The sequence below is a fragment of the Saimiri boliviensis genome, chromosome 6 (assembly GCF_048565385.1).
Source record: "Saimiri boliviensis isolate mSaiBol1 chromosome 6, mSaiBol1.pri, whole genome shotgun sequence".
NCBI lineage: Eukaryota > Metazoa > Chordata > Mammalia > Primates > Cebidae > Saimiri > Saimiri boliviensis.
The window spans coordinates 122834164-122856034 of NC_133454.1; the positions used below are offsets into that span (position 1 = coordinate 122834164).

At 46.9% G+C, this 21871-nt stretch overlaps 1 protein-coding gene across 4 annotated transcripts; it reads left to right on the forward strand.

The window, feature by feature from the left end:
- The first annotated feature begins 293 nt into the window (after window positions 1-293).
- LGALS12 (galectin 12) lies at window positions 294-14311 on the forward strand. 4 transcript variants are annotated; one of them, XM_039471537.2, is made up of 9 exons: window positions 294-739; window positions 3309-3397; window positions 3515-3731; window positions 4505-4624; window positions 5175-5213; window positions 5770-5796; window positions 6380-6468; window positions 9818-9968; window positions 10810-14311. In XM_039471537.2, exons 1-9 carry the CDS (start codon window positions 671-673, stop codon window positions 10954-10956), a joined length of 948 nt encoding a protein of 315 aa, XP_039327471.2. In that variant the 5' UTR covers window positions 294-670; the 3' UTR covers window positions 10957-14311. The 4 variants fall into 4 exon arrangements, with proteins under 4 accessions (XP_039327471.2, XP_003920314.2, XP_039327473.2 ...); XM_003920265.3 differs by having other exon boundaries at window positions 3518-3731; XM_039471539.2 differs by having other exon boundaries at window positions 465-546.
- The last annotated feature ends 7560 nt before the right edge of the window (window positions 14312-21871 follow it).

The following is a 21871-nucleotide window of genomic DNA, read 5'->3' on the forward strand; positions in this document are numbered from 1 at the left end:
CCCTACTTTCTCGCCTTCCCTCATTCTACTTTCTTGTGACCACAGCTGGGCCCCAGCATTTCCAGCTGATGCTGACACAGAGCCTCAGGGGGCTGTAAAACTTGGAAAAGGAAGAAGAGTGGAGGAAGGGGCAAGAAAAGGCAGGGAAGAAATAAAACCCTCTGGTGAAGGGAGGAAGGAATGGGAAGTCACCCAAAGCTGTCCAGGGGGCTGGAGGCGGGGCAGCTTCTGGAACCTATACACGTGAATCACCTCCCCTTCCTCTGACCCGGTAAGGGCTCAAGCTGGAAACCACAAACCGTCGCTGGCCCCAGAGGAGCCAGCCTCTGGCCTCCCTCTGCAGTGGCCACGTGCTGCAGAGCCGGAGGGGGTAGTTAGTTGCTTAATGCCAGCCTTCCTCCCCTGGACACGGAGTTCTGCTGACAGCCCCAGTCCAGCCAGAGTTCTGCTGTACATCCCTGGGAGTGGGGCTGGTGTGGAGCCTGGAGGTCACCCGCTGCCTTCCCAGGGCTGCTCCAGACAGCAGTAAGACCCTGCAGGGCAGAGGTGAGACGAATAGCTGGGAGAGCTGCTCCAGGCGTTCAGGACCCTGGCTGGGGCAGGTGGGTGAGCCCACTGGGGACAGGGCTCCTGGAACAAGGCTCTACAGTTGGAGTTGTCGCCCACTCTCATGTCACCTGGAGAAGAACTGGACCCAATTCCTGACAGTTTCATTCTGCAACCGCCAGTGTTCCACCCGGTGAGCCGTCACTCGAATCTGGAACCTCCTAGGTCTCTGGGCTCTTCTCTTCCAACTGGGCCCAGACTGCTGGGCGGCGGGGTGGAGAAAACCTCAGTCCTGGGCTCTGCTTCTCCCAGCCCCTGCCCTGGGCTCTGGAAGGCCCTCCTGAGCTTAGCAAAGTGGCTGAGTGCTAATTCCCACTTGGGTATAAATGACTGCTAGGTTTCCAGGGTCGTTGTATTTGTTTTATTATTATACTTTAAGTTCTGGGGTACACGTGCAGAACGTGCAGATTTGTTACATAGGTATACACGTGCCATGGTGGTTTGCTGCATCCATCCCCCTGTCGTCTACATTAGGTATTTCTCCTAATGTTAGCCCTCCCCAATCCCCCCTCCTCCTGCCATCCCTCCCCCAGCCCCCCAACCCCCAACAGGCACCGTGTATGACGTTCCCCTCCCTGTGTCCAGGTGTTTTCGTTGTTCAACACCCACTTATGAGTGAGAACATGTGGTGTTTGGTTTTCTGTTCTTGTGTCAGTTTGCTGAGAATGATGGTTTCCAGCTTCATCCATGTTCCTGCAAAGGACCTGAATGCATCCTTTTTATGGCTGCATAGTATTCCATGGTGTATATGTGCCACATTTTCTTTCTCTAGTCTATCATTGACGGGCATTTGGGTTGGTTCTAAGTCTTTGATATTGTAAACAGTGCCACAATGAACATATGTGTGCATGTGTCTTTTTAATAGAATGATTTATAATCCTTTGGGTATAAACCCAGAAGGTCATTGTACTTTGAAAGTGGTGAAGCCTGGAGCCGCAACGCTCTGCCCCTACTGTAATGGGTGCTAGAAGAATAGGAGTGTGGGTAGGATTGTTGGAGGGGATGCTGATTGCCTAGTAAGGACAGTCTCATCCCCGGCGTGGAAGGAAGAGTCAGGTGGGAATTTCCACTCAGGGATGGCGGCTGGGAGAGGGGTTTCTCCCTTCCTTCTCCTGCTCAGTCAGTGCCTAAGAGGTTTTCTGAAACCGGCAATGATTTACAGAAGGCTGAATTCCCAGCTGACACCCCCAACTAATGAGAATTAATTATCACTTTCCCTCACTTGGCCCTCCCCTCCCATGAGAACTGCATCCACTCAAGTTAATTACAGGCCTGGAGGGAGCCTGGGAACTGGAAGTGACTCAACTGCTAAACCAGCTGAGCTTGCCAGGCGGGCATCCCAAGCCTCCCTCCCATGCTTCCCAGGTGCCTGGGGAACGGGCAGAAGCAGCTGCCCAGGTTACAGCAGCTCCTTGCTTTGCAGGCTGCAAGCTCCCACCTGGAGGGCTGTGCTGGTGGGTTCTCAGTTCTTTCTAGGTGGTTTGGGCTCCTAAAGGTGGCTGGGAGTCAGAGAGCAACACAGGAAGGCCGATCTTGCGATGCCACCAGTATGAACCTCCCATCCTGCTCACACTCATTCCGAACAGGCCCATGCAGAGCCCTCATGGTGCCAGGTCAGGCACTGAACCTACAGGAGGGAAAGACATGGCTTTGGTTTTGAGGGGCTTGTAAACTCCTAGGAGAACAGCCAACCATCCCTCTAAGCCAAAGCGCTCCTGAACAAATGCTCCGGGAGCTCAGCGGAGGGAAGGAAGCATCCAGACACCCATGTGGATGATGCTTGGAAAAAGAGTCAGGGTGGAAAGAGACAGGAGGAACAGCCCAGAAAGCCAGGGAGTTGCAAAAGTATGTGATGTATTTTAGGAAGGCCAGGTAACTGGGTTTTTTTGTTTGTTTGTTTGTTTGTTTTGAGTCTGAGTCTCACTTTTTCGCCCAGTGGTGTCACGTGATCTCGGCTCACTGTAACCTCCGCCTCTCGGACTCAAGCAATTCTCCTGCCTCAGCCTCCTGAGTAGTCGGGATTACAGGTGCCTGCTACCACACCCGGCTAATTTTTTTGTATTTTTACTAGAGGTGGGGTTTCACCACATTGGGCAGGCTGGTCTCAAACTCCTGACCTCAAGTTGATCTGCCCGCCTCAGCCTCCCAGAGTGCTGGGATTACAAGCATGAGCCACAGCGCCTGGCCCAGGTAACTTCTACGAGGGGAAAGGTGAGCCTGGGAAGGCCATTGTTAAGTGTCTCCCAGGGGTTCATTTCAAAGTCAGCTGTCAGTTCCCAACTTGTCCATTCTTCTTGCCTCCCAGTCCCCACTCTCCAGCCACTAGGCAGTCCTCAGGAAGCCCCAGTACCAGGCTTCCGTGGAGCAGGACGGCATCTAGTGGCTGGCAAGCCTCCCTGGGGTCACTGCAGCCTGTTGTGCCCTAGGATCCGGGGAAAGACGGCTGGCTGGTACTGAATTTGGCAAGGCTGGTGCTGAATTTGACTTCTCTGGTGTAATGTGACTTTGCTGTATGACAGTCAAGGGAAGGGGATTAGGTAGAAGAAAATACGTCAGAGAACACTGATTTTTAACCTGTAAGGAATTTTCTGTTTGGGGAAGAAACGTTGAGGTTTCTTCTGCTCCCTTCCTCCCCTCCCCCGACATGGGCTCCCTACGCCCTTTCTCCAGCCCTGCATGGTTGGGTTTCTCTTCTTGTTCAGGTGGTTCCTTATGTCATGACAATTTTTGGCGGCCTGCATGCAGGCAAGATGGTCATGCTGCAGGGAGTGGTCCCTCTAGACGCTCACAGGTAAGGCAGGGGTGGCAGGGGGTAGCCCAGGGGCATCAAGCTGGAGGGCTCCTCCCTGCCTTCGGGATCTCTGTGGGTCTCTGGTCAAAACTGCACTCCGAGAGCCTCACCTCCCAGTAGGTTTCAGGTGGACTTCCAGTGTGGCTGCAGCCTGTGTCCCCAGCCCGATATCGCCTTCCACTTCAACCCTCGCTTCCACACCACCAGGCCCCATGTCATCTGCAACACTCTGCACGGTGGACGCTGGCAAAGGGAGGCCCGGTGGCCTCACCTGGCCCTGCAGAGAGGCTCTCGCTTCCTCATCCTCTTTCTCTTTGGGAGTGAGGAGGTGAAGGTGAAGAAGGGATGGGCACTGGGGGGTCTAGAACTTGTGTCCTTGTGCCTCTTCTTCCCTCAGCCAGACTCTCCACAGCACGGTGCCGAGTGGCATTGGTGGGGTCAGGTGCCGAGAGGACCAAGGAGCTGCCGTGCCCGGTTCCAGGCTGCCCTGGGCCCACATGGCAGCAAGAAAACTTTATAGTGCCTGGCTCCAAAGAGGGCATCGCTGCCATTGTCATGGCAAGCACTTAGAGAGCACCTACTGTATACCAGGAACTGTTCTAAGCCCTTTAAAGGTATCTGCTCATTGAATGCTCGCAACAACCCCATTAGGTAGGTACTTCCATTATCCCACCTTACAGCCATGGGGGCAGCGGAGAGGGAGACAGAACTTGACCTCAAGGTTTTGGCCCCTAATGAGAACTCCTGCCAGAAAGATGACGGGGTCTTCAGACTTCTCCAGGAGACAGGGCAGCGGGTGGGAGGGGAGCCTCTTGAGCCTCAGTTTCCTCACGTAAAATGGAGTGAAGATGATTCTTTGAGCTGCTGAGAAGGCAAAACAAGGGGTCTCTGTTGGGGTAGAGGGAGCGTTGAAGGTGCCTTGGCTCAAGGCCGGCTCTGCAACCTTGGGAAGGTTACTTAAGTCCCCCAAGGCTCTGCAAAATGTACCTACCCCATAGAGTTGGTGTGAAGTTACGTGAGGAAAAGGTGCTTGGCGATGCCTGGGACGTTGTTATGAACTGAATGAGCAGCCGCTGCCGCAGAGCCAGCCTCTGTCTGTCTCTCCAGGTGAGTGTGAACGGACAGCACTTTCTCCACTACCGCTACCGGCTCCCGCTGTCTCATGTGGACACGCTGGGCATCTTTGGTGACATCTTGGTAGAGGCTGTTGGATTCCTGAACATCAACGTAAGTTCCCACAGGGCCAAGGCCTGGGCAGTGGCAGCCTCTAGGTTCCCCTGACTCCTGGACAGGCCTGGGACCCCTTCCTATACCCTAGACAGAGAGACAGAGGGGGCCCGGTGCACCTGCAACAGCCCAGGGGGAGGGAGTCCACTGAGGTTTCAGGTGTGAGTGGGCTGACGGGGAAGAGAAGGCGCTGCAGAAAGGCAGGAGCCTGCACCCAGGGTGGGTCTGGTCAGCACTGAGAAGTGATGGCCAGGAATGATTTGGCACACTGGGGCCGAAACGGGCCGGCGGCTGGCTTTATCATTCCCACCTGATGAGCTTATAAAAGCCCAGATTTCTGGGGCTTGCCACCAGAGATTCTGAGTCAGTCAGTCCAAGGCGGGGCCCACGGACTGGGATGTTCCAAATGCCAGCAAAAGGCGACTGAGCAGCCGAATGGGAAACCCAAGGAGCTCTAAAGCCCAAAGCCGGGGCTCGCCCGCCTCCCAGGCACAGGTAGGGATGGTGGTAGTCCTGAATGCTGCTAATTCTTTTCACTCTTTCTGAACAGCCATTTGTGGAGGGCAGCAGAGAGTACCCAGCTGGACACGTGAGTCTCTTAGAGCACGGTCTGAGCAGCCACAGTAGCTGACCCGCCCTTCTGGACTGGCCTCCCATTATGCAACACCCAGCTGCCCCTTCCCTTACTGCTGTGGTTGCCATAAACTTGGCTGGCTCTACTCCAGTCTCTGGAGGGCCTGGATCTGCCTCTCGCAGCCCCTCTCCAGGGCCAGCTTGGGAAGCCAAATGGGGGTGGGCTGCATGCAGAGGGGGCAAGACCCCATATTCCCAGCAGGAGAGGCCTTAGTTGAAACATTGATTTCTCAAACCACCCCTGCGAGGTGGCTGGGGTTGGCCTTGCAGGACAGAAGGGGAGATGAGGCCCATGTACCTGCCCAAGGCCACAGTGGATGACAGATCCTCCACCCGGTTCTTCCCTGTTGTTCCAGAGCTAGTGAACCTCTGAAGTCCAGAGATTCTCCAAAGACTCACCTTCGGCCGTGAGAGAGACAAGCCCCAAATAGTCCCAATTTGTCAGAATAAGAAGTTCTCTTTCCTAAGCAAACACCACATGGCCTTATGTCCTCTCTTTCTTTCCCTGACAGCCTTTCCTGCTGATGAGCCCCAGGCTGGTGAGTGAAACTCCCTCCTGCTCCATCAGGGCTAGGAGCACAGCCTGAGTGTGTGGCTAATGAGCTCCACCTGGTGGGACATGGGATATGCCCCCAGCCTCAGGATGTCCCCTTCCTTTATAGCAAGCTGCAGGCGGTGGGTGGGTGGGGCAGCTTCAGGCCGAAGCTCCAGCTTCATTTGACCTTTTCTCCACTTATTCTGAATATTGTCATTTGATACTTCTCTGTGCCAGGCCCAGTGCCAGGCTCTAAGATAGAGGAACAAGCTGGTCCCAGCTGTCCAGTTGCTCACAGGCTGGTGGGGGACAGACCACTAGATGGCCATTACAGTTCAGGATGCAGTGAAGGGAGAAGGACATGGTGGTCGGGACACAGAGAGGCCAAGCGCAGCCTGGAGCGGCCAGAGAAAGTGTTGGGCAGGAGGGGAGTACAGGAGGTCAGCTGCTTAACAAATAAGTAGCATCTCCCGGCTGCAGGCCTGGGCAGAACATGCCTGCCCCAGTGCTCCCCTGGCCCCCGGGGGCGGGTGGTCCTCCCCAGTCCCCCTGTGAGTCCGTTTCTCAATGCCTCCCTCGTTCTTCAGGAGGTGCCCTGCTCACATGCTCTTCCACAGGGTCTCTGGCCCGAGCAGGTCATCATAGTGCGGGGGCTGGTCTTGCAAGAGCCGAAGCAGTAAGTATCCAGCATCATAGAGGAGGCGAGGGAGCAGCCCCTCTGTGCCAGGCACATGCTCTGTAAAGCATCATCTCTTTCAATCCCCCAGCACCGTCATTTAATCCCCACTTTACGGTTCAGGAAACAGAAGCAGAAAGACGTGGCCCAAGGTGGCAGAGCTTGTGAAGGTCAGGCTGCGACTGGGATCAACAGTCCCACTGCTGGGAGCGTCATTCCTGCTGGTACATCTAGTCAGGCCTGGCCTCTTGTCCCAGGTCCTAGGAAAGGGGCCCCAGGAAAGGTCCAGGTGCAGATAAAGGTCCAGAGCAAAGACGTAGCTTCCCATGGTAATGCAAGGTGTGGTTCAAAAGACACAGCCAGACTGCCCCAGAGAGGAGGCCTGCTATTTGGAAGCCAGGACTTGGAGGGACACAGTGACTAAGTGGACACTACCAAACTTCTCCTACATGGTGCGTTCAAACCCAGGCCTGTGGCTCCAATCCAGTTAGACAAGGGCCACTGGCCTGCCTGCCTTGAGGAAACGCATTAGAGTTTATGACTTCTCTGGGCCAGATTGCCTGGCTTTGCGTGTGCTGAGGACACCTACTACCTGTGCAACCCTAGGGCAGATAATTTTCCTCTCTGTGCCTCTGTTTCCCTCTCTGTAAGAAAGGGAGGATAACAATGCCAACTTTAGGGGTGGTGCTTAGAATAGTACCTGGCACGTGGTAAGTGCTCCACAAATGTGGATGCTGTTGCAATTATCTCAGTGGGGGCAGGGGAAGGCCGAGTAAGGGAAGCATCGTGTTCTCCTTGCTTAATTTTGTTTTTACTTTTTAAGTTACTGACCTCACTAAACCCTTGCCCTCCACACTCCTGATCTTGTCTGTGAATTCTGGGGCAGGCATGAAGCCCAGCACCGGATGGCCTGGGCCTCCAAAGACAGGCACAACTGAATTGGATTCCTGGTTCTGTCTCTTATAAATGGTGTGGTCGTGGGCCAGTCACTAAACCTCTCTAAGTCTGAATTTCCCTACTGGAAAAAGAATGAAAATTCCAACCTGATAGGGAAAACAGGAAGGTGCTCAGTGATAGAACACTTCTTCCCACAAAACTTGGTGGCATGAGACCAGGTTCACGTCGTAGCTCAGAGTCACAAGGTTACTAGTGACATGGTGAGCAAGTAACTGCTCTGTCCCAGGGGCCGTGAATGCATGTGTCCTCCGAACCCAGACAGGTCTCTGAGGCAAATAGTGAGTTCAAGATGGATTAAAGATTTAAACATAAGACCTAAAACCCTAAAAACCCTAGAAGAAAACTCAGGCAATACCATTCAGGACATAGGCATGAGCAAGGACTTCATGAATAAAACAGCAAAAGCAGTGGCAACAAAAGCCAAAATAGGCAAATGGGATCTAATTAAACTCCAGAGCTTCTGCACAGCAAAAGAAACTATCATTACAGTGAACCGGCAACCAAGAGAATGGGAAGAAATTTTTGCAATCTGCCCATCTGACAAAGGGCTGATATCCAGAATCTACAAAGAACCTAAACAAATTTACAAGAGAAAAAACAACCCCATCCGAAAGCAGGCGAAGGATATGAACAGACACTTGTGATTATATTTAAAGAGAAAACAGAAGCCATCTTTTATATAAACTCTCTCAATTTTTGAATATTGTATTAAAGTTGAAGAATACGACGGACCAGACAAAGCATTCCTATACACCAGTTCAGCTGAGATCCACCAACGTGAAGACTTAGCACAGCACCTGGTACTTAGTGAGGCTGTCACGGATGATACTGCTGCTGCTCTTCTGTGAAAGCAACTGATGACTTGAACGGGACAGAGGGAACAAGAGTTGGAAGGCACAGGATTCATTTGCAGCGAAAACCTATCCCTCTTTCTTCACCTCATCCCTCCCTCCTCCTCACTGAGCGGGAGTGTGTGACTGCAGCCTCAAAGAGCTTCAGCAGAGCTTCACTGGGCATCTAGTGATTGATCATTACAGCAGGCATCCAGTGATTTGTGATTATTCAGTGAGCTAGTGGGCTGAGCTGGATGAACGTGAGGTAGGGAGACACTGAGGCCTCCTCACCAAGAGTTCTCAGGCCAGTGGGAAGACAAAGCCTTGTCTGGCAGGATGGAGTAGGGGGAAGCCGGAGTGGGGCTGGAGGCTCTACACCGTCCACTCTCAGGGTTCCTGCCCTCCAAGCTTCTTCCCAACATTGAGCCCTTGCCATCTCGTTCCCAAAACTTATAAAACTTAGGAGGCCACCTCCTGTGAGGATCTACCAATAGTCCCTGAAAGGCCTGCCCAGGGTGGCCTTTTCCCCCACCTCACCCGCCCTCTGCATACCGTCGAGATGCAGCCTTCTCCAGCGTAGTGCTTCAAAGAAGGGGACTCTGAGAGTTCCCAGGACATAAAAAATAATCTGGTTGCCCTATTTGAGAGGCAGGGGCCCGATCCCACCACCCCAGATCTGGAGTCAGGAATCCTAGTTCACATCCTAACCTGAGGCCCTACAGCTATTACGAGTAACGGAGACGTCATTTAACTTTTTGTCCCCATCACTTAAATGGGCCGACAAACCTCACAGCACAGAATTTGTGAGGGTTAAGGAAAGGGAAGCTAGTGTCTGTAAAACACCTAACTTCTGTAAAATATCTACTGTGTGCTAGGAATCGCTAGTTTTCACATACGTTATTTTCTTTCTTTTTTGTGGCTGTATGAGGTAGAGATTGTATTATATAGCAATATTTTTAAACAATAGGTATCCTCTGAATGCTTATTACATAATCAGGTGCTGTTCTAAATAAGCATTTCTTATGTATTCATTTAATTCTTACGACAGTACTGCAGGCAGGTACAGTGCAGTTATGTCATCTCTGCATTATGGATGAGGAAACTGAGGCACAGAGAGATGAAGGGACTTGCCCAAGGTCACAGGACTAGAAAGTAGCAGAGCCAGGGTTCAACCTGGGCTGCCTGACTCTAACCAACATTTAAGACAATTATCTGGCGCTGAGTTGGCATTCAATAAATGTTAGCTACGGCTATCACCATCATAATCATTCCTATTCTCAGGTGGAGAAACTGAGGCTCAGGGTAGGCAATTTTTGCACACTTCTCTCCCACCCCTTTCCTCCTGTAGTCAGTAGATGGCAACCCTGGAAGTCAATCTCAAGTTCATCTAGAGCTCACATTCTTCCCACTGTCCTGAGCATCCAGCAGTGCTTGTTTCTGGAGGCTGAAGCTGCTCAATCTTCCATCCTCTCCCCCACCTCCATCCTTCCCCTGGGGGCTGAGCAGTGGCCTTCGGCCAACAGGCACTGATCCCTTCTCCTTCCTCCTGCTTCCTGCAGTTTCACGCTGAGCCTGAGGGACCAGGCTGCTCGTGCTCCTGTGACACTCAGGGCTTCCTTCGCAGACAGAACTCTGGCCTGGATCTCCCCCTGGGGAAGGAAGAAGCTGATCTCAGCCCCCTTCCTCTTTTACCCCCAGAGATTCTTTGAGGTGAGTCAGAGCCAAGAGGCCACAATCCCTTCAGGCTGGAGCACAGAGCTGACCTCCCATAATGACCTGGGAGACTCTGGGGCAGCTGTGCAGGGCGGCTATTATGGGGTGGGAGGCCAGAGCCAGCAGAGCACAGCAAACATCTATACAGAGGCCCTCCGCCCTCCACTCTGATGCCAGGGATCCCATGGCCAGAAACTCAAATTAATTGATGCAGGTGGAAGCCCAAGCATCAGCTTTATTAAAAAGCTCCCCTAGGGCCAGGCACGGTGGCTCATGCCTATAATCCCAGCACTTTGGGTGGCCGAGGCGGGTGGATCACGAGGTCAGGAGTTGAAGAGCAGCCTGACCAAAATAGTGAAACCCTGTCTCTACTAAAAATATAAAAAATTAGCCAGGCATGGTGGTGGGCGCCTGTAATCCTAGCTGCTTGGGAGGCTGAGGCAGGAAAATCGCTTGAACCTGGAAGGCGGAGGTTGCAGTGAGCCCAGATCGCGCCACTGCACTCCATCCCGGCAACAGTGTGAGACTCCATCAAAAAAAAAAAAAAAAAAAAAAGCTCCCCTAATGATTCCAGCATGCAGAACCACTCCTCTACAGGAAGCAGCCCCAGTTGCAGATAGTGAAACAGAGGCCCAGGGCTGGGAAGAGCCTTGTCAAAGGCTGCAGTGGGCTGGTGACAAGCGGGGCCCCTTGTCTGTTCTTCTCTAGCACGGCACTGGGTGCCCCTGTGTCCAGACTTTGTGTCCTCTGAGAGGAGGAGGGTCTCGCTGGGGAGAGCATCAGGCAGACAGGGAGAGTCTGGCTGGAAGCTGCCACCCGTCATGTCCTCCTTTCCCAGGTGCTGCTCCTGTGCCAGGAGGGAGGGCTGAAGCTGGCGATCAATGGGCAGGGGCTGGGGGCCACCAGCGTGAACCAGCAGGCCCTGGAGCAGCTGCGGGAGCTCCGGATCAGTGGAAGTGTCCAGCTCTACTGTGTCCACTCCTGAGGACAGTTCCAGGGAAACCCTGCCAGAAAATAGGAAAGTCAGCCCACACCCACGGCCCCACCCTCCTCCCCTCATTAAAATGTCCACCTGACACCACCACATTAGACCTGGTTCACTTCCAGGGTGGAGAGCCCGAGTCTGCCGGAGCTTTGGGCCTGAGGGAAGGCACAGGGTGCCAAGGTTCCTCTGACTCTGCACCTTCCTCCACCGGGCCCTGGGATTTGGCACCACCTGCCTTCAGGGCCTGGACTACACTCAGAGAGGTTGATTCTGTAGACTAACAAAGATACTCCAAAATACGGTGGCTTAAAGAATGTGGTCATTCATTCTTTACTTATTTGTGGTCAAATACATAAATGGGGTGATTTATTTATTCCATTCTCATCTAGCAATTCTAGAGAAAATGGTTCAGGTCAGTGGGGCAGCTCTGCTGCCGGAGATACTCAGGGTCTGTCCCAGCCATTGTTCCACCACCCAGGGCATCATCACGGTCTGCGTGGCTGAAGCTCAGCTGCCACCCTATCTTGGTCTCCGCCACTGAGAAGGCTAATAGAGGCTGAAGATAAGACCCACCTGATCTCTTAAGCCCCAGGCCGGGGTCTGACACACACCAGCTACAGTCCCATTTCATCTGCAGGCACTTGGTCTCGGTCACACTACCTGCAAGGAAGGCTGGAAATGGCCTCCAATGGGACACCCATATGACTGGCCACATAAAATAGGATAGTTGGCCAAGCGCGGTGGCTCACGCTTGTAATCCCAGCACTTTGGGAGGCCAAGGTGGGCAGATCACGAGGTCAGGAGACTGAGACCACCCTGACTAACATGGTGAAACCCTGTCTCTACTAAAAATACAAAAAAGTAGCCAGGCATGGTGGCGAGCACCTGTAGTCCTAGCTACTCACTCGAGAGGCTGAGGCAGGAAAATTGCTTGAACCCGGGAGACGGAGGTTGCTGTGAGCTGCGATCATGCCACTGCACTCCAGCCTGGCCGACAGAGCGAGCCTCTGTCTCAAAAAAAAAAAAGAATAGTCACACACACAAAAAAAACAGAATAGTTTCATTCTATTACTATTAAAAAAAAAAAAAAACAGGCAGAATGGATTTGAGCAACAAAAAAACATGGCACTCTGATTAAACTGCATTACAGCCTGCAGGACACCTCGGGCCAGCTTGGTTTTACTCTAGATTTCACTGTGGCCCCACCCTACTTCTTCCATCCCACTTTTTCCCTCACCAGCATTTGAGTTCCTGCCTTCTCTGGCAGCCAAACAGACAGATGTGAGAGGCAGGCGTGTCCTTCATTGCTGGTACTTCTTTGATGTGAAAGGGGCAGCAGAGTCATTTATACTTCATCCAACCTCTGCATCTTACAAAGTTAAACAGCTAAAAGAAGTAAAATAGGGAGGCAATGCTTATGGAATGTACAGTGCATACTGGCAGCACATGCCTCATTACGATTCACCTACTTGCTTCTCCTGTTCAGTCGTTTCTTTGGAAGGCAGTGGATTTCTCTCTTGCGCTTCTGTCTTCCTCAGTTTCGACTTACATCTTTGCCTGCTTCCATCCATGTAAGACTTGACTTGTTTCTCCTTGCCTTCCACCAGGCTTGTGCTTGTGTGGCTTCTCCAGCCATGTGAAACTGTAAGTCCAATTAATCTCTTTATTTTGTAAATTGCCTAGTGTCAGGTATGCCTTTATAAGCAGCGTGAAAATGGACTGATACAAGACTTCAGCATTAGTATGTTAATGATGTAAAGGTAACAAGGAGTCACCAGCTCTGGTTTGCTGGGGTCTTGCTCTGACCTTATCTTCCTCTGGTAATTGCTAAAGAGTCCTGAGGCTCCTGTGGCCTCCCAGGCCATCTGAAGTTCTTTTAAGCAAACAGACCTATAGATAAAATGACTAAAAACTCCTGTTTAAGGAAGTACAATGAGCTTTCTTAGTTATCTACTGTCTAAGAAAATAATGAACTTTCTCAGCTATGTCTCCAGAGCTGCCCTGGTAGCGTAAGATGTGTATGTGTTTGTTTTTACCAGGGCCTTGGACGACTTAGATTTATACTTAGGCAATTTATAGTTTTTTGTGCTATTCGTAAATGCTATCTTTTAAAAAATTCTACTTACTTGATACTGGTACAAAAATGCACCTGGTTTGTGTATTAATCTTGTTCCTAGCAAAGTTGCTAAATTCTTTCATTAGTTCAAATAGAAAATCTTGTCCTGGCACAGTGGCTCACCCCTGTAACCCCAGCACTTGGGGATGCCAAGGCAGGTGGACCACTTGAGTCAGGAGTTTGAGACCAGCCTGGCCAACATGGCAAAACTCCATCTCTACTAAAACTACAAGAAATTAGCTGGGCATGGTATCACACACCCGTAACCCCAGCTACTCAGGAGGCTGAGGCACAAGAATTGGTTGAACCCAGGAGGCAGAGCTGAGATGGCACAAATGCACTCCAAGCTGGGCAACAGAGCGAGACTCTGTCTCAATAAATAAATGGCAGGCAATCTTACCACTTGTAAAAAATAATGATTTCTGATTTCTTCCTTTCCAATCTCCCTCTCCCTCTCTTTCTCTCACTCTTCCCCTGACTCCCAACCACATTCCCTCCCTTCCTTCCTCTCTCTCTTATGCTTCCTTCATTTTATTACGTTGGTCAAGACTTCCTGCACACTGTGAGTAGCAGGGCTGTTAGGGGGCATCCTTGACCTGTTCCTGACATTAGGGAAATGCAACTAAGATTTCACTATTAAATATGATGATTGTCGGAGGTTGGGATTAGATACTACTTTTAGGGTAAGGAGATTTTTGTTTTTTCTTAGTTTGCTAAGAGGTTTTTTTGGTTTTCTTGTAGAATCAGTGTCAAGTCTGTCTTCTGCATTTATTAATATGATCACATTTTTTCTAATCTGTTAATGAGGTAAATTACATTAATAGGCTCTCTAATGTCATACTATAAGTATCTTTAAATTCCTAGAGTAAATGAATTTTTAATGAATATATATCATGGCATTTCATTTACTGATATTACTATTTTTGCATTATGTTCATAAATTGGCTTATAATTTTACTTATCCATCCATCAATAGTAGTGTTAGTTCTGGATTCTTTTCTGCTCAAGGTCATCGGTTGTTTTATATGTCCTCTAGGTCTTTATTTAATCCATAGATTCCATCGCCCTCTCTTTTTTCTAACATTTTATTATTGGGGATAAAACTGATAATTTTTTCTTATAGAGCTTCCCAGAATCTGAATTCTGCTGATTAGTCCCTAGGGCATTGTTTAAAATATTCCACTGTCTCCTATTCTTCTTTTTGTCTACAGTTTTTATCAGATTAGTTTCCATTTTTCAGCAAGAAAACCAAAACTATTATCTTATTCTCTAAATGTTTCTTTTTAAATTTTATTTTATTTATATATATTTTCTTGAGAGAGTCTCACTCTGTCACCCAGGCTAGGGCACAGTGGCACAATCTCTGCTCACTGCAGCCTCCACCTCCCAGGTTCAAGTGATTCTCATGCCCCAGCCTCCTGAGTAGCTGGAATTACAGGTGTGCTCCACCACACCTGGCTAACTTTTGGATTTTTTTCATAGATGAGGTATCGCTTTGTTAGCCAGGCTGATGTCAAACTCTTGGCCTCAAGTGATCCACCTGCCTCAGCCTCCCAAAGTGCTAGGATTACAGTCATGACTCATGCTAAATATTTCTTTTTTATAGCCTCCTGTTCTCATTTCGTGAATATATTTTCTCTTATCTCTTCCATAATATAAATGATGCTTTTGTAAATTTTCTTCTGCTTGCCATATTTTCTTTGTTTTCTTGAAGCTTATTTGTTAATTATTTGTGTATTTTGCTATCTTTCAAATTAGAGGATTTCCTCAAATGTCTGGCAATCCTTGTTTGTGGAGTTTTTTGTTTTTGTTATTGTTGTTATTTCTTTGTTTGTTTTTGAGATGGAGTCTCACACGGTCACCTGGGCTGGAGTGCAATGTTGTGATCTCATCTCACTCCAACCTCTGCCTCCTGGGTTTAGGCAAATCTCTTGCTTCAGCCTCCTAAGTAGCTGGGAATACAGGCATATGCCATCAAGCCAGGCTAATTTTTCTATTTTTGGTACAGAAGGCGTTTCACCATGTTGACCAAGTTGGTCTTGAACTCCTGACCTCAGGTGATCCACCTGCTTTAGTCTCCCCTGGGATTACAGGTACAGAGCCACTGCACCCGGCCAAGTAGTTGGCTTATATTCAAGAGTGAGGCTCTAAAATCCTAACTGGAAGCTTTATGTGCATGGGTTGGTCTTATTGACTTATATGCCTCCTCACAATGAAACAGGTCAATGGTCAACGGTCTTGTCTAAAGTGTCATCCGAGTTAATTGTCTCATGACCGAGAAAGTTAAGGAACATGGATGCAAAGGGTGAGGTTGGCGTGAAAGTCGAATAAGCAAAAGAAGCAAGCTCTCCATAATGGAGAGCAGAGTCTGAGCTTATAATAAAAGCTCTTATAAGCTCTTCTCCTCTCATTTCTGTAGCTGTTTGAGTAACTTCTCTTATCTGTAAAGCTATCTGTGTAACTCCCCTTATCTCTGCAGCTGTGAGCATGTCCCTAGGCAAGCCCAAAGCACAGCTTCTCTTGTTTGTGTAACTGTGGATCTGTTTTAGGTAAGCCTCCCTCCCCTTCCCGTGAAAGATCCCATGGAGCCCTGGTGTACATGTCTGAAAAGGGGAGGAAACTTTTTCCTGGGAGCCCACTAATCACACAAAGAACAAAAGACTTCTATGCTAGGTGCCTGCTTATCTGTGCAGCTGCAGACTGAGATCCCCCGGGCTGCTCGATTTTTGCCTGTAGCTGTGATTTTTCAAGCGGTCTGCTTCTCCAAGGACCAGCCTTAGCTGTCTGCCTGATCTTTTGCCTTTTCTTCTCCCTCAACAGGGTGACTGGAAAAATAAATGGCTTTTTTTTTTCCCAACAAAATTTGTCATTAAAAATAAGTGTGTAAAATTAAACTTCATGATTAAATATACATAAAAGTGATATCCATACTTTACATCAAAATCTATATACAAAGTTAGTTGATTGCATGTCAGTAAAGGAAATGGCAAAACTCAGAACTTGCTGCTATGCAGCATTTAAACATTTGCAACCTAAAATAACCATAAAATTTTCTTTTAAGGGAATTTCAGAATTAAAATATATCCCTCAAGCAGTTGACAATGAAGAGCGCATAACTTATTTTAGTTACCAAATGTTTAAAAAGTGTTCTGTGTTTTTTCTCCCCAAAATGTTAGTGTGTGGCTATTCATATAAATGTTGAGGAGAGAAGATGATGGTGAGAAAGGGAAACAGAAGCAACAGGCTAACCAAGGCATTTTCTTCCTTGCTGACAGCAATCACCAGGGGGTGCTCTCAGGCACTGTTTTGCGGAGATGTCCCCGTACATTAAGCGATGCTTTCTTCTATGACAATTTTTGACGCCTACGCATACTTTGTTCAATATAGAAGCTCAGTTTTAACCCAGAATTGAACCCAGGAACTCAGCTGTCTCCCCATTCTCCCTCAAGCCCCAAGGATTGGTTGTTCTGCTTACTGAGTGGGTCTGGCATTTGCCTCGTCCTAATAGCTCCAACACAAAGACTGGGATACCCACCTGTGGGCACAGTCAACCACATTACAGACACAGAAAAGGCAATGAGCCTGGGATCACATGGAGGAAATCTGTCGTTTCTGCTTCCCTTTCTCCACACTGTGTTTTCTTGACAGGGTTACGTCACCACCTATTTTTCATGCTCAGATGGAAGAAGAAATTCTTTCTCCTTAAGACAAGCTGCTGGTGTTCTATGAAAGTATGCTTATGATGTAAGAACTAACATTCACATACTTGTTCATTTCCCCGCTGTAGTCTCTGTAAAAGTGATGGAATCTATCTTGAAAACAAACTTCAATTTGTCCATCCTCAAACCAGCCCTTAGATTTGTATATGGTACCATATAAATCCAATTTCTGATCATTTCTGGGGTTCCATTTTCTTCTTCAAGGCTCTTTCTTCCCAGAGTCTTTTTTTTTTTTAACTGTACTTTACATTCTATGGGTACATGTGCAGACAATGCAGGATTGTTGCATAGGTACACACATGGCAATGTGATTTGCTACCTCCATCCCCCCATCACCTACATCTGGCATTTCTCCGCATGTTAACCCTCCCCAAACTCCCCACCCCTATGTGGTCCCTCCCTTGGCCCCTCACAACATACCCCAGTGTGTGATGCTCCCCTCCCTGTGTCCATGTGTCCTTATTGTTCAACACCCGCCGATGAGTGAGAACATGCGGTGTTTGATTTTTCTGTTCTTGTGTCAGTTTGCTGAGAATGATGGTTTCCAGATTCATCCATGTCCCTATGAAGGACACAAACTTATCGTTTTTTATGGCTGCATAGTATTCCAAGGTGTATATGTGCCACATTTTTTTATCCAGTCTATTGTTGATGGATATTTGGGTTGGTTCCAGGTCTTTGCTATTGTAAACAGTGTCACAATGGACATATGTGTGCATGTGTCTTTATAATAGAATGCTTTATAATCCTTTGGGTTTATACTCAGTAATGGGATTGCTGGGTCAAATGTAATTTCTATTTCTAGGTCCTTGAGGAATCACCATACTGTCTTCCACAATGGTTGAACTAGTTTACACTCCTACCAACAGTGTAAAAGTGTTCCTATTTCTCCACATCCTCTCCAGCATCTGTTGTCTCCAGATTTTTTAATGATCACCATTCTGACTGGTGTGAGGTTGTATCTCAATGTGGTTTTGATTTGCATTTCTCTAATGACCAGTGATGATGAGCATTTTTTCATGTTTGTTGGCCTCATATGTGTTTTCTTTTGAAAAGTTTCTGTTCATATCCTTTGCCCACTTTTGGATGGATTTGTTGGTTTTTTTCTTGTATATCTGTTTTAGTTCTTTGTAAATTCTGGATATTAGCCCTTTGTCAGATGAGTAGACTGCAAACATTTTTTCCCATTCTGTTGGTTGCCAATTTGCTCTAAGGGTTGTTTCTTTTGCTGTACAGAAGCTCTGGAGTTAAATTAGGTCCCATTTGTCTATTTTGGCTTTTGTTACCAATGCTTTTGGTGTTTTAGTCATGAAGTCCTTGCCTATGCCTATGTCCTGAAAGGTTTTGCCTAGGTTTTCTTCTAGAGTTTTTATGGTTTTAGGTGTTATGTTTAAGTCTTTAATCCATCTGGAGTTAATTTTAGTGTAAGGTGTCGGGAAGGGGTCCAGTTTCTGCTTTCTGCATATGGCTAGCCTGTTTTCCCAACACCATTTATTAAACAAGGAATCCTTTCCCCATTGCTTGTTTTTGTCAGGTTTGTCAAAGACCAGATGGTTGTAGATGTGTGGTGTTGCCTCCAAAAGCTCTGTTCTGTTCCATTGGTCTATATCTCTGTTTTGGTACCAGTACCATGCTGTTTTGATTACTGTAGCTTTGTAGTATAGTTTGAAATCAGGTAGCCTGATGCCTCTGGCTTTATTCTTTTTGCTTAGGATTGTCTTGGCCATGTGGGCTCTCTTTTGGTTCCATATGAAGTTTAAGGTGTTTTTTTACCAGTTCTGTGAAGAAGGTCATTGGTAGCTTCATAGGGATAGCATTGAATCTATAAATTATTTTGGGCAGTATGGCCATTTTCACAATATTGATTCTTCCTAACCATGAGCATGGAGTGTTTCTGCATTTGTTTGTGTCCTTTCTTATTTCCTTGAGCAGTAGTTTGTAGTTCTCCTTGAAGAGCTCTTTTACATCCTTTGTTAGTTGTATTCCTAGGTATTTTATTCTCTTTGTAGCAATTGTGAATGAGAGTTCACTCAAGATTTCTCTCTCTGTTAGTCTGTTATTAGTGTATAGAAATGCTTGTGATTTCTGCACATTTATTTTGTATCCTGAGACTTTGCTGAAGTTGCTTATCAGTTTTAGGAGATTTTGAACTGAGATGATAAAGTCTTCTAAATATACAATCATGTTGTCTGTAAATGGAGACAATTTGACTTCCTCTTTTCCTAATTGAATACTCTTTTTTTTTTCTTGCCTAATTGCTCTGGCTAGAACTTCCAATACTATATTGAATAGGAGTGGCGACAGAGGGCATCCTTGTCTAGTGCCAGATTTCAAAGGGAATGCTTCCAGTTTTTTCCCATTCAGTGTGATATTGACTGTAGGTTTGTCAAGAATAGCTTTTATTATTTTGAGATATGTTCCTTCAATACCTAGTTTGAGAGTTTTTAGGATAAAGGGCTGTTGAATTTTGTCAAAGGCCTCTCTGCATCTATTGAGATAATCATGTGGTTTTTGTTTTGGTTCTGTTTATGTGGTGGATTATGTTTACAGACTTGCATATGTTGAACCAGCTTTGCATCCCCAGAATGAAGCCTATTTGATCATGATGGATAAGCTTTTTGATGTGCTGTTGCAATCAGTTTGCCAGTATTTTATTGAAGATTTTTGTATCTATGTTCATCATGGATGTGGCCTGAAGTTTTCTTTTCTTGTTGAGTCTCTGCCAGGTTTTGGCATCAGGATGATGTTGGTCTCATAAAATGATTTGAGAAGGATTCCCTCTTTTTGTATTGTTTGAAATAGTTTCAGAAGGAATGGTACCAGCTCCTCTTTATACATCTGGTAGAATTCAGCTGTGAACCCGTCTGGACCTGGACTTTTTTTGGTTGGTAGGCTAATAATTGCTGCCTCAACTTCAGCCCTTGTTATTGGTCTGTTCAAGGTTTCAACGTCTTCCTGGGAATGTATCCATTTCTTCCAGGTTTACTTGTTCATGTGCATAGAGTTGTTTGTAGTAATCTCTGATTGTAGTTTGTATTTCTATGGAGTCAGTGGTGAAATTCCCTTTATCATTTTTTTATTGCATCAATTTGGTTATTCTCTCTTTTCTTTTTTATTAATGTGGCTAGTGGTCTATTTTGTTGATCTTTTCAAAAAACCAGCTCCTGGATTTATTGATTTTTTTAAAGGATTTTTTTGTGTCTCTGTCTCCTTCAGTTCTGCTCTGATCTGTTATTTTTGTCTTCTGCTAGCTTTTGAGTTTTTTTAATCTTGCTTCTCTAGCTCTTTCAATTTTGATGATAGGGTGTCGATTTTAGATCTTTCCTCGCTTGTCTGGTGGGCATTTATTGCTACAAATTTCCCTCTAGACACTGCTTTAAATGTGTCCCAGAGATTCTGGTACATTGTGTCTTCGTTCTCACTGGTTTCAAAGAACATCTTTATTTCTGCCTTCATTTCATTGTTTTCCAGTTGACATTCAGGAGCCAGTTGTTCAGGAGCCAGTTTCCATGAAGTTGTGCAGTTCTGAGTTAGTTTCTGAATTCTGAGTTCTAATTTGATTGTACTGTGGTCAGAGAGACTGTTTGTTATGATTTCCATTCTTTTGCATTTGCTGAGGTGTGATTTGCTTCCAATTATGTGGTCAATTTTAAAGTAGGTGCCATGTGGTACTGAGAAGAATGTATATTCTGTGGGTTTGGGGTGGAGATTTCTGTAGCTGTCTATTAGGTCCTCTTGGTCCAGATCTGAGTTCAAGTCCTAGATATCCTTATTAATTTTCTGTCTCATTGATCTATCTAACATCAACAGTGGAGTGTTAAAGTCTCCCACTATTATTGTGTAGGAATCTAAATCTCTTTGTAGGTCTTTAAGAACTTGCTTTATGTACCTGGGTGCTCCTGTATTGGGTGCATATATATTTAGAATTGTTAGTTCTTCTTCATGCATTGATCCTTTTACCATTATGTAATGCCCTTCTTCGTCTCTTTTGATCTTTGCTGGTTTAAAGTCTGTTTTATCAGAGACTAGGACTGCAAATCCTGCTTATTTTGCACTCCATTTGCTTGGTAAATCTCCCTCTATCCCTTTATTTTTAGCCTATGTGTGTCCTTGTATGTGAGATGGGTTTCCTGAATACAGCACGCCAATGGGTTCTGACTTTTTATCCAATTTACCAGTCTGTGTCTTTTTATTGGGGCATTTACTCCATTTACATTTAAGGTTAGCATTGTTATGTGTGAATTTGATCCTGCCATTTTGATGCTAGCTGGATGTTTTGCCTGTTAGTTGACACATTTTCTTCATTGTGTCGATGGTCTTTACCATTTGGTATGTTTTTGGAGTGGCTGGTACTGGTTGTTCCTTTCCTTGTTTAGTGCTTCTTTCAGGAGCTCTTGTAAAGCAGGCCTGGTGGTGACGAAATCTCTCAGCAATTGCTTGTCCATAAAGGATTTTATTTCTCCTTCGCTTATGAAGCTTAGTTTGGCTGGATATGAAATTCTGGGTTGAAAGTTCTTTTCTTTAAGGATGTTGAATATCGGCCCCCATTCTCTTATAGCTTGTAGGGTTTCTACCGAGAATCCACTGTGAGTCTGATGTAGCCCTTTGTGGGTAACCTGACCTTTCTCTCTGGCTGCCCTTAGCATTTTTTCCTTCATTTCAACCCTGGTGAATCTGACAATTATATGCCTTGGGGTTGCTCTTCTAGAGGAGTATCATTGTGGTGTTTTCTGTATTTCCTGGACTTGAATATTGGCCTGCCTTGCTAGGTTGGGGAAGTTCTCATGGATAATATCCTGAAGAGTGTTTTCCAGCTTGGAATCATTCTCTCCATCATATTCAGGCACACCTATCAAACGTAGATTAGGTCTTTTCACATAATCCCATATTTCTTGGAGGCTTTGTTCATTTCTTTTCACTCTTTTTTCTCTATTCTTGCCTTCTCATTTTATTTCATTGAGTTGATCTTCAATCTCTGATATCCTTTTTTCTGCTTGGTTGATTCGGCTATTGAAACTTGTGTATGCTTTGCAACGTTCTTTTGCTGGGTTTTTCAGCTCCAACAAGTCATTTGTATTCT

What these genes read in the sequence shown, in the direction of transcription:
- LGALS12 (XM_039471537.2), top strand. Translation starts at nt 671, where the DNA reads ATGTCACCTGGAGAAGAACTGGACCCAATTCCTGACAGTTTCATTCTG. An exon ending in AACCGCCAGTGTTCCACCCG is followed by an intron (nt 740 to 3,308) that starts GTGAGCCGTCAC and finishes CTTCTTGTTCAG; the next exon opens with GTGGTTCCTTATGTCATGAC. An exon ending in TTGGATTCCTGAACATCAAC is followed by an intron (nt 4,625 to 5,174) that starts GTAAGTTCCCAC and finishes CTTTCTGAACAG; the next exon opens with CCATTTGTGGAGGGCAGCAG.